Raw genomic sequence first — 12,383 nt, forward strand, 5'->3', positions numbered from 1 at the left:
ACGTATAAAAATATAAGTTTAATTTTATGCTTAATCGCGTTGCTACAGGACTAGAAAGTCTTAATAAAAATGTTATTCTTTTTGCTACATAGAATGACATTTATCTTTGACCAAAGCACATTTTGAATGGTTTTGGTTGGTATGTGAATCCAGTTTGTATTCCATTCGTATCAAGTTCATCATTATCATTTGCTGGTGTAAGGTTGAATCTCTGCAGAATAGAAACGAAGAACATCAGCAGCTCTGTTTCAGCCAGTTGCCTTCCTAGACATATTCGAGGCCCTTTAAAACAAAATTTGAAAAATCATTTAGCAGGCGTCTTACTTTTTTTTCGCAAAATATGACCTTTAATTAGGTATAAATCGTTATCAACAGGTAGCAAACAATATTAGAGTACCCTATATATTGATTTTGTTTAAGTGCCAGTCCATATAAAAATTCAGACACTGTCCATATTAAAGTGATTACTAATCAAGAAAAACCCACCGAATAAACAATGCTTTGTCAATCTACATATGCTATAATTTTACGTTTGTTTGTTTGTTTGTTTGTTGGGGTTTAACGCCCGAGCAGCAATATTTCAGCTATATTCAGGCGATGAACATGAAGTGGATGATGAAATGAAAAATGGGATGGGACCCAAGGATAATGGGGTCGACAAATTTTTATTGCCACTGGAAATATGGAGAGGTGGGTAGGGTCTGGTAATTAAGCCTCCTGTGGCGGAGCCCTATGGTTCCTACTCCGGGAGAATACCACAGTAGGGTTCTTAAACGTGCGAGGAACATTGCATCTTTCCCAACACGGTGCACCACTATGGTTTGCGGTCAGGTTTTCCTAATTATAGCCTGACAACCCCAGCATGTAACACACCAGGTGTACCCCATTCCACCACCTGGGGCACACAACCCAGTTGCTCCTGTCTGATGTTCATAGGCTTCTATTTAACATTTTCTTAACCGTTATTTTATGGCTTAAAACATAGACTTTTCAGGTTTTGATTTTGTTTTATGCTGTTGTTGTTGGGCGGAATATTGCAAAAGATTGTTCAGCAGAAGTAATGGCAAAACATGATTTCTCACATACTCAAATTGCACAAAGGAGAATTAGAAAGTATCAAAGACGATATCATACCGAACACAGTTTTAGTATTGCAATCATATATTTGTATTGATTGTTCAAAACATTTCATTTTGAGGTAAATATTACATTGTTTCTAAATTGAATAGAAGTCAACCGCGTCAGGTCTCTTTCTAAAAAAACGTATTAAATTCTTTAGTGATTCTGTAGTAGGAATACAAGAAGTATACACTACATATAAACTGGCGATATTTGGTAATTATTGGAATGTTTCCACAGGACTAAAATCTAACCATATATAAGTTCGATCTAATGTCAAGGAAGTAGTTTTGTCTATTCTAAAATTGTACTTCAAACATCCTTTTCTTTTCGCAATTCTAAATTAAGCTTCAAACACAAGTGAGCAAAATGATGAATTGACAATCTAGATAAACAAACTATTACATATTTACCTTGAGAAAACGCAATGAAACCTTCTACTTTGCAGAATTTACCATCATCGTCTAAAAACCGTTTGGGATCAAAGTTATCTGGATCTTTCCAAATAGACGGGTCACGGTGTACGGAGAGCAAACAGCATATGATACTGGAGCCTTTTGAAATCGTCTTCCCGTCAATCGTAACGTCCTCGATAGCTCTGTGCGGTAAACCATTGGGAGCTTTAATTGTCAAATGGTGTTAAGAAATAAGTTTTTCAGTATACAAGATATTAGCATATGGACGTAAACTTAATATGAAGTATAGTTTACTGAATAACCGTGATAATAAAATAATGCTCTGCACTTCAGGATCTGGACACACAGTCTTAAACAGAGACCACACCAAACGTTTGTTTATGAACTACTTGCATATTTAAAATAATTCGGATAAAACTGGACAAAAAAGAAGACAGTTAGTACATACAATTCATCAGAAACGTTGTTAATTGCAATTGTTATAATCGAGTCGTATAGAGTTGCTGAACATTTAACCATAACTTTTATTATTTCTAAAGGAACAACTTTCATTTCAATTTTTTTTTATTTTTCGAACAACATTATCACTGAAATGGCGTAATTTACGATACGACTAAGACTTATATCTATCCATTCAGTAAAGGCAAATGTCAATCCATTTTGTTTTATTAATGCTCACCTATCGTTGCTATTCGTTGAACTTCGTGAAGTGTTGCCATAACATATGGTAAGTCAACCCTATCTTTGGCAACTGGCAATCTATCGTGACCTATAACCTGTGAAAGACGATTCCTTTACGTATCTTCACTCTACACTAACGGTAGTTAAATGAAATCAAACTCGAACATCTCTTATGCACCTCATACATACTTCCTTTCTTCATCGCCTAAGCAATTTTTATGAGTTGACAACATAATAAACTACGTTGTACTTAATAGTGTTTTTATCAGTAAATGCTAGACGCATCAGGTGGAACAATCATAATAGATTTTCGATCACAACCAGTCCCCCTAAAAGTTTTTTTTTAAGGTAGAATAATGAATATTTAGCTTATCGCTTTCCCTACATGCAAGCACGCCTTTTTTGTTGTTTTTGTTTTATGCGATTTGTGAATCTCACATTTTCTGTATTTAAAGAATTAATATTCAACATTTACATATAAAGTTGCTTCTAATGTTATGGAGTAATTGATTATCAAACAATTTAAGTTATACTTGATTTTAAAGGAAGTTACGATTTACATAGTCATTTTTTTCTTTTGCAATCTTCAAAACTCTTGTTTTTTTATGTATTATTCTACGTATGGTGTTTTTTTTTCGGGCACCTCGTTATTGAAATTTCAAGTCCAATTTCACTTAACGACAATAAGTTGTTTTGACAACTAATTACAAAGCGTAAAATCTTAAAATGAAAAATATATTTCCCGCCAATTTCCTCCGCTAAACGCTTTACGACCAGAATTCTTTCCTTTACTCCTTCATTACTTCAATAATATGGACTTGTTCCTACATAGCCAAATGGGCAAAGTTAATGCTTTTACACTTCAAAAATAAGCTGACATAAGTTACAGACTTGTGTCTGTATAATTCTAAGGTGATTTCAAAAATATATTTAATCCGATCATATTGTGGATTCCTTAAAATGCATTATTGGACATAAATGTTTCAAAGATTTGTGAAAGTTACAATATAAGAAAGCAGTACGAAATTTAATTATTCGTGAAAATTCGTATAGCAATCAAATACTTTAAGCTACCAAAGCTGTTTTCGAACCTCTAAGATTTCTTCCCGACATTTCTTTTGAACTTCTGGGTACTTCAGCATGTATAGCATACACCACTGTAACGACAATGACGTTGTATCTGTACCGGCAAAGTATAAATCTGCGATGGTATATAACAAACTTGCCTCTGAAAAAAACCCTAACGAGTAATATTCAAATAATATCATATGATATACAAATATTTAATATTGTTTCCAGCAGTGAAAACAACGTTCAGAAAGTTCATAGGTATGCAGGCTATATGTTCTTTATCTTTTTCGTAGACTCAGTCACTTAGAACGAACAGGCTTCCTTTACTCGTGTTGCGGTTTCATCCATTAGTTGTTTGATACAAACCACTTGCTACAAACCAGAAATTGATCGTGGATATTTGGTGCGCCTGGACCAAACCACAAAATGAAATTCAAACCGAGACATTTATTTAAGGTTAATCATTACCTTTTCACATATGTGCTCATTCAATCACAATTTTGCATTTGACTACAGATAACCGTTAATCTTGGGAAGATGTCAAGACTGGCTGGCCTAGATTATTGAAATGTAAATACAATATCTGTTCAAGAATATTATAATCTTAATGATGCTATTCAATGTTTTTCCAATTCTGCAGAGAGTGCCAAAACAAACTAAATTGGGGAAATGTTTTGAGATGTTTCTCAAAATAAGAGTGAGCCTTTTTTAATTGAAATACTGGTAAATAGAAAGAGAATACCACCTGTCCATATCAATAAATTAAAACGTTTAAAATGAGTGGACAGTTTGAGGTGAAACTGTTTTTTTTTTATATAATTTTATCTATAATTAATGTATTTATTTTTGTTTAGGGCATGTTATGCATAAAACATTTTCTACATGCACTGGTAAGTCTAGATCCAGTGGTGAAATTGAGCCCATATTTGTCAACAGATTAGGATGAACCTTAATGCACTATGACAAAAAGAAGAGAGATAATTTTTTTTGTAAAAGTAACAAGCTTCTCTTAAGTAGTATCCCTTTATTTATGCAAAATATGCTCCTTATTGGTGGTTGTCAAAAGCATTACCTTCGTATTTTATCAAAATCATGTTTTCAGCAATCTTATTGCCTAGTGGTGATGAGTAAATGAAAAAAAAAAAAAACAATCTTAAAAAGGTAGAAAATTTGGCATGAAGTAACTTCTAATCAGCAGTATTGTATCCTAATACTTTGAAAGTTAAAGTTAAAACAAAATAAATTATAATAAAGAAGTACTTAAAAGCAAACATATTGAAAATATAGTAATACAAGGAATAAAATCTCATTATTAGTGGTTTTGAATTTGAGATATTTATCTCTAAGGTGTAATTTATTTAGCTGTATTTCTATACAAGCAGAATTAAACTTAACTTTATCAACTAAGAATTCATATTGGAATATAGGAATATGCATTTAATGTTTATATGAATTTACTTCAACTTCATTGTCACTGAGTTTGACACAAATTCTTAAACTACACTTCTGAACAACTGACTAGCCATCTGATCATATCCATCTAATCAAATTCATTTGCACAATTATTTAAGAGACGTCCATTTTATTCTAAAAATTGGGTTGGCAGTTTTGTTAGGAAAGAAAATTCATTTTCAATGCTTTACGGATAGACTTTTAGTTTTCATTTTTCTCTGTACAATGGTACCTTGAGGCCCTGGAAATATATCCAATTGTTTTCCTGATCAGAATTTGATTCACAAAAGCTGTCAGCTTCCCGACCAGAATTAAATCAATATACCCTTACCTGAAATCATTGAATCAGATTTACTCTCCTGCTCTAAATAAAGATCTATAAAACTTCGTATATTGTTCGGATCAAATGATTCTCTTTGTTGGTTAATACGAGATTGGATGTAACCTTCAATATCGTCTCTACAACTCCTCAATTGCGAAACCTGTAAAATAAATATACAACATATATATAATTTGACGTAATTTTTACTATTTCACTGCTGATTCATCTGTATATTTTACCGATATTTTTCTATTAAACTTTTTTTTAATTTTTTTTACACAAACAAACGGCTTTACACCCGAATAGGTGATGAAAACATTTTAATTACAATAAACGTGTGAAGATGTTCCGTATAATAGTTACGCTTTCTTGAAATATTATATCATATGCTGTTGTTTGTTTTGAAACAAATGCAAACATTTGTTGAGAACTGATATAAAAATAATAATTTTTTTCGTGATCATAGATAACATGGAAACTAAAAACAAAATAATTCATTTAGATTAAGTGATAATCTTTTTAAACATTTCATTATATGGGTGGCATATGATTACCATTTGGTTTTATTTACTAGTTTTTAGGTTATACGCTAATGCATTGGTTATGGTACACCGTTCTTTGTCTATTGATAGAGCCTATATTGTCAATACTTTCATTTTAGTAGATGCAATGTGTATCAACAGCGATTGTTTAATGGGAATTAATTTTCCGCAAAGATATCAATACATTTGTGAAATAACAGGAAAGGGAAAACCGTCGTACTTCATATTGAACAGTATATGCTCATAAGTCATATTTATAAAAGTGTCGATGAGAAAGTTGCAAGTAGTTTTATTGGGAATGCCGAAAAATGCTGACCTCATGTGATAAGAAAAATACACAAACCCTTGCGGTAACAATATTTTACCTTTTAAATACATTTATCTTAGTATTACATAATACAGTAGTAGACAAGACACATCCACCTATCTTAAATGATAAAATCGATTTTTTTAAATGACTTTCAACTTTAAATTACTGCACTTTACCTGTGTCGGAAGGATGTATCGAAGAAATGGAATAGCTCTTGTTATGGAGGACATGGCTTGCAGTTTAAATAACATTGATATACGATCTATCAATCGGTTAAATTTCGCGTCATCGTAGTCAAACCTACAAAGTGTGTATTTTCAAATTGAAATAAATGTAACATAACTCAATGTTGATAATAAATTTGAAGTAATGTATACGGTTTATAGTGTTTAAAGCATATATTTTTAAATAATTGGAATTTGTTTACTGAGCATTGCTTCTAATGCGATATTATATACAAGCGAAATGTTTTTATTTTCAATTATTAAATTGAATATTATTAAGTCGCCAGTATTGTTACCGAGTTCTTGCACTCGTAATTTAAGTACTTTATATTCGCATATAATTTGCATAATTACATATTTATACTCCACGTAGTGCTGCAGATCTGTGCTGTGTTTACCGCCATAGCATCATAGCTTCATACGAGATAGAAATGTACCTCTTCTACTTGTGTTTCTTGCTTGTTTGAGAACGGGAAGTTTACATGAAATGATCGATTAGCATTGAACAATTTCCAATTCAGGCACAGGGGCTAGTTACAACACTATATAGCTCATATACAAGTACATTAGCACGGCCACAATATAATGAATATTAATTATCAGTTGTTTAATCTGGTCCTAATCTGGTTACCTAATCAATATCATAAGCGTCCTAAAGATCGCTACAACGTACCTATTTTAAAAAAAAATATCATACACATGTCTTTGTGTGCTTTTTTCTTGTATGAAAACGTGAAGTTTACTTTAAAAGATGAAAATGATTGATTGGCCTTGAATTTATGTAATATTACCAAGTTAATCGATTCAAATACAGGGGCTATTTACAATTGACTATAGGAGAGTTCTTGATAATGTCATCAGTTACCTGTGATTTTGTTTTGGTTGGCAAAAAATTCATTAGGTGGCATGGGGCATTAACTCTAAATCACAATAACTTTTTCATTTTTGAAGATAATAAAAAAATTTTTTTTGATTCCTTAAACTAAAAGTTTAAAATACAATAATATAGGAAAAAAGGTGTATTATAATAAAATATGAGTACAAACTTATTTTTGAAGTAAGAGAATAATAAATTTACACTCAAATATGAATAATTTCATCTAAATAAAATATTTTACAGACCAATATTGGATAAAAATAACAAAATAATGAAGTTTTGACAATTGGGAAAATTTGAAAATCCTGAAATTGTTTAATCTGGTTCTGGGTCATTGAAAATATTCGGGTCAACACGGTTACGAAAGAGTATTCAATCATGTCAAGGGAACCCAATCGGAACTACTCGGCCACTTCTCCTATACTAAGAGTAACTTTTTTTCTTTTGTGTAGCTAGAAAGGCTGAGGAGTTTCGATTGCACTGATTGTGGCAAAGGTGTAAAGCCCTGCTCTGAAAATAACAGATAAACCTTTGGAAATTGCAAGTCGAGCTCGAATTGTTTATCATTCAAAGGGCCGATAAATCAGGACCTGAATGAGATTTTACAACACTTACAGGCTGGAAACAAGGTTACAATTCAATATAGGTCGCAGTGATTTGTTGGATGTCCCTTTAAATTCTATGATTCATATGTGAAATGAGTTCGTTAATATTAATCTCGGACTTTCTTACGCCAAAACGTCACTAGAAAATCAACCCGCGAATCATAAAATTCAAAATTTAGCATTGAAATACGGAAAAATTTATGTTATTAATAGGATAATCAATTGGTTAGTATCATGAATAACCAAAATTTGATTATTCGTGCCCAGAACTCACAAAAATTAGTGATAGATAGCCCGTTCCAGTTACCTTGAACCAAAAATAATGTTGGAAATAATATTGGATGTAACTTTTGAATATATATTGCTGACATCCAGTGGGCTATTCTTTGCTATATAGTCTAATAAAAATCCTATCTCCTCTTGAATTCTCTGTTCAATTGATTTTTTGCCAACCCCAAAGTCTTTCAGTGCTGTGATGGTAAATTTTCTCAGGTTTTGCCATTCCTGTCCGTTACTGGTAGCCACTCCTGAAATATCGTGTTTGTTAAAATGTAGTAAGTCACGATTAGATAACAAAAATCGAAAAAACTATTGCTATTCCAAACTTCTTTATTTCTTAAACAGGTTCTAAAGAGATTGGCAAGGCTTTTTGAACCAACAAGTAATTATAAACGTACAGTTATCTTTAAATTACCAACACAATATGTCTCTGAACAACTGTGAGACTGATCTTGCTTATCTTTCAACGTACTCATAAGCGAGAAACTTTACAGACTTCTTTTTCTATCCGAAATCATGTTTTTATTGTTGATGTATTAATTAATGCTTTAGTTTAATCATTACCTTTCGACAAATATGGCCTCAAATTTCACCATTAGTTTCAATTCTGCAGAGATTTTGCACATGTGAAAAGGTGGCTATTGTCCTTCTTATAACCAGCATGTCAATGTGAATATTTACCTTTAATACATGGGGAATATCTCAAACATTATCTAGACTTGGTTCATATTTGGCCTCGTTCTAGAATTGACCCTGCAGAAGTCAGGCCAGTTTTTGATATACCTCAAGTTAATTCAACTTTCTCATATCTAGGGGTGATATGCCTTAAATTCTTCTAGATACACATGTCTGTCTGTCATCAGTGGGAAATTAGGGGTAAAATTGAGGTCATATTTGACGAAAAGTTACGATAAATCTTTAATATGATTTATGATGGCTGGGTCGCGATTTTAAAATTCAGCGATTGATAGCAGAAAACGCGAAAAAGTTGTGCTAAATATCCCGGTAAACAATAACTACTGTTTAGAATATCATTCTTACCCATCCATTCAAAAGTAAATCAAATTACAGGAAATATACCATATGTGTATATTGCAAGAATAAACCCACCATTTCCATCAGGAAAAATTGCTTTAATCACTGGTCTGAACTTTGTCTTATCGCTGTTATCCACCAAAACTTCACGGATATTCTTATAACCGAAAACAACCACTAGACTGTCTCGACCCATTCTTAAATACACCAAATCTCCGTATTTCCTTTGAAGTTGTCTGAAAGTTTCGCCCACGTTTTTTGATTTAAATAGTACCAACAAATTGCCTACCACAGGCCATGGTCGAGGTCCAGGAATGTTCACATTCTTCTGTAACATTTGGTCCCATAATAAATACGAAATTATCAAAAATATAAAAAATGTTGAAAGCGTGGTGCTGTCAATATATTCCAACATATTGTCGCGTCGGTGCAGCCAATACTGCCTTAATACATACTTGTATATACATACATGTGGTATACCATTACCAAGAGGGATTCAATCAGGCACATCCGACAGAACGTTCTACGTTTTCACCTTTCATGTTAACATACATATATTCTGGACTTTAAACATCTAACGAGCATTATTACGATAAATCAATTGGTAAGATATGTTTTTATGACATACATTAAAATACTAATTAGTGTCATAAGTTAATTAATAATTTCCGAAATAAGTTGACTTGATTCAAAATCATTTTGTGTATTGTGTATCACAATTGTCAGATTGTGTATCTTTTAAAGGTATATTTATTTTTAATCCTTCCGTGGTTGTATTAAAATGTATCAAAGGGAAAGGGTCAAAATGAAGATCGACAAGATGTAACATATGTTGAAGAGGTAGAATATGCATCGTGAAGACTTAGATATTCTTTAACTTTGAAGTATAACTACAAAGTAAATGATACCCTGATCTTTGAAATCACGTATTTTTGTTTTTGTTTTTTTTCTTTCAATTTTTGTCTTAGCTAGTTACAAAAAATAATAACTCTATGGCGCGATTTTTTTCTGTATATACGTTCATTGAATTGTGTGTACAATGTAAATGAAAATGATTCTGTGTAGAAGTAAATTGAATTTTGTATGAACGGAATTATTTCTGTATATTCAGAATTCGAACTACGTAAATACGTGTACTGAATTATTTTTGTTTAATGTACATGTGTTACACGAGTATTGTATGTTCATTATTTTGTTAAATTAAATGACATCCATCATTTTTCTGGGGTGTAAACCTTTCCAGACATGGAAAGGCGATGAACGTGTGGAACTAAACTTGCCTCTTCTTCTATGTGTAAACTAGGATGACTAGTAAACCCCTTTTGAGTAATTTAATAATTTGTATGCACCGTTCAGCTGGATAGAGCAGAACTTTCAGAAATTAAAGGGTGATCAACACAGCTCCCTCTTACAAAAAGACAAAAAGTCTGGGGTAAACCTTCCCCTTACAACACCTGCGCAGAAAGACAAGGTCAAAGTCCGGACCCCTCCCACAATTAATGTGTAAACACCCTACTCATTGTTTTGAAAAAAAATAACGTATTATTTAAATTTTACGATTTTATTTTCCATCCTTTTTATTTGGTGGAGCAGAAAATTAAAAGGAAATAAAGAAATAAGAAAAAAAAAAAAAAAAAAAAAAAAAAGTCATGCCAAAATTCCCTGGACCAATGGCAATGTCATTTTGACAATCGACCGCAATTTCGTGGGCATCCTCTTGTAAATAAAAAAAAAAGAATTATGATTAAATTATTTTTTACTTCCAACAAATATAGATATAAAGTTTACTAAAAGATAAACAAGGAATGTTATTGGATGATGTGTTTCTCCCTGTATATACATAATTACGTATATAAAGGATTCGATTTACGTGTTTAAAGAGATATTGCCGTATAAAATAATACGTAAATTGATCTCTTTTATACGTAAATTATTTATTTTGACCTTGATACTTCGCATATAATTCGAAGCATGTACAGAATCATCTTTTTACGGAATCACACAACACCGAATTGTAACATTTGTTGCTTTTGGCAATATATCATACACGTACAAAAATTTTATTAGCTCCAACATCATTACATTACATGTGTATGGGTCTTGTCTCATATTATACAATTATAGCAGCTCAGTGCATGCGATATATATTTTAAGTGTTCTAAAACATGATATTGCATGCATCAAGCCGACATAATTGTTTTATTACATTTTTCTGTGGAATTTTTAAGAATTTCCCATTGAATGAGTTTCTTTTCACCACGATGAAAAAAATAAAATGGATATTTTGGTATATATTTGATTTGGTCGAGTCAACTACGACCACTTTTTGTATGTTTTTGTTTTTGGATGCAACTTTTTAAAAGTGAGCAAGTTAGTTAATTACCTATTAGATATATTTGACCAATTGATATTCACTCTGATAATTTTGATGGCATTCCATAAGCAACTGACGTCACCCATCCAATATCACTTGTATGGACAAAGTCTAATGGACTTGTCTGCACCATGAAAACTGATTTATTCAACGGGTCAGAGTTTTCCTTTCCTCGTTCGACTACCCCGGACTTAGCAACTCGGCGGGTGTTTCTAGAAAAATAGAGGACGCTTACCCTACCGGTGCACCTGGTCCATGCTCCCAGTTTTTAGTTGAGTCCGAGTTGCTCATTTGCTTTTGTTACTTTGTATGTACGATTTTAGTTAATTTTGTTCTTTGTTGCGTATGTTTGTTTTCTATGTCCGGTCTTTGTTCCTGGATTGCATTCGTTTGATTACCGCTATAACCTTGGTTCCCTTGATTACTCTTGTAATCAAAACGTCAAGCGTTCAATATCACAAAATAATGGTGTGTCAGTAATACATAATTTTAATAGAAACTATCAAATATGAAATGTAAAAAAAATATAATCTGAAGAATGGCTTAGGAACCAGCAAGCAATATTTGTCACTGGTGTTGGACCGGTACGAAATAATTTACCAATGAAAAATAAATACATATTTTTAAAACGATAGTTTTAAAACATATATATATGTCCCATGTACTTATTTGTCTGAAAAAGAAAGGGAATGTTATAACTGTGTCTCAACTACTGTTATGTATTCCATTTGTCCATCTATCTTGTACTTAAATTTCATAGTAAATAGGAGAGTAAATTGAACTTTTTGTTTGAATACTTATGGATAGGATTTTTAAAATTGCGGCAGTGATGCACTTGTTTCTACATGTATATATCACAAGGTAAGACAGTCACACAAACATCAGAACAAAACTGCGTGAAACATTTAAAGAACCACACAAATAAGGAACTCGTGTCATTTTTATCACATAAAACGTGAATTTCTGGTATTAACATCTCCAGCCCCCCTCCCCACACAAAATAGCTAAATCCCTGAATTAAGCTTTACTTAATTCATACTTCTCCATATAAAGGAAATAATATACCAAAATACAAT

The 12,383-nt window shown here is 32.1% G+C and overlaps 1 protein-coding gene and 1 long non-coding RNA gene across 4 annotated transcripts in view; one reads left to right on the forward strand and one right to left on the reverse strand.

The window, feature by feature from the left end:
* Positions 1–3: 3 nt before the first annotated feature.
* Positions 4–9,468, reverse strand: LOC148628769 (cytochrome P450 2U1-like). 3 transcript variants are annotated; one of them, XM_088594147.1, is made up of 9 exons: positions 8,463–8,875; positions 7,927–8,146; positions 6,492–6,595; positions 6,090–6,213; positions 5,071–5,221; positions 3,308–3,444; positions 2,215–2,311; positions 1,533–1,739; positions 4–282 (listed from the first exon to the last, which is right to left on the reverse strand). In XM_088594147.1, exons 3-9 carry the CDS (start codon positions 6,539–6,541, stop codon positions 101–103), a joined length of 948 nt encoding a protein of 315 aa, XP_088450273.1. In that variant the 5' UTR covers positions 6,542–6,595; positions 7,927–8,146; positions 8,463–8,875; the 3' UTR covers positions 4–100. The 3 variants fall into 3 exon arrangements, with proteins under 3 accessions (XP_088450273.1, XP_088450256.1, XP_088450264.1); XM_088594130.1 differs by lacking the exons at positions 6,492–6,595; positions 8,463–8,875 and adding an exon at positions 9,009–9,468; XM_088594138.1 differs by lacking the exon at positions 8,463–8,875 and having other exon boundaries at positions 6,492–7,927.
* LOC148628770 (uncharacterized) overlaps positions 9,431–12,383 on the forward strand; it is a 35,202-nt gene continuing 32,249 nt past the window's right edge. The window contains exon 1 of the long non-coding RNA XR_015924427.1: positions 9,431–9,537. This is a non-coding gene — a long non-coding RNA (uncharacterized LOC148628770). The remainder of the gene's footprint in view (positions 9,538–12,383) is intronic.

The sequence above is a fragment of the Perna viridis genome, chromosome 1 (genome assembly GCF_037379345.1).
Source record: "Perna viridis isolate PV_CMFRI_1.1 ecotype Kerala chromosome 1, ASM3737934v1, whole genome shotgun sequence".
Taxonomy (NCBI): domain Eukaryota; kingdom Metazoa; phylum Mollusca; class Bivalvia; order Mytilida; family Mytilidae; genus Perna; species Perna viridis.

Bases quoted from the DNA above. Each gene is read 5' to 3' on its own strand.
- LOC148628769 (XM_088594130.1), bottom strand. From the start codon at position 9,348: ATGTTGGAATATATTGACAGCACCACGCTTTCAACATTTTTTATATTT. The intron at 3,445-5,070 runs GTAAGGGTATAT...GGTTTTTTTCAG, and splicing joins ATCTGATTCAATGATTTCAG to AGGCAAGTTTGTTATATACC. The intron at 1,740-2,214 runs GTGAGCATTAAT...TGACAATTAAAG, and splicing joins TCAACGAATAGCAACGATAG to CTCCCAATGGTTTACCGCAC.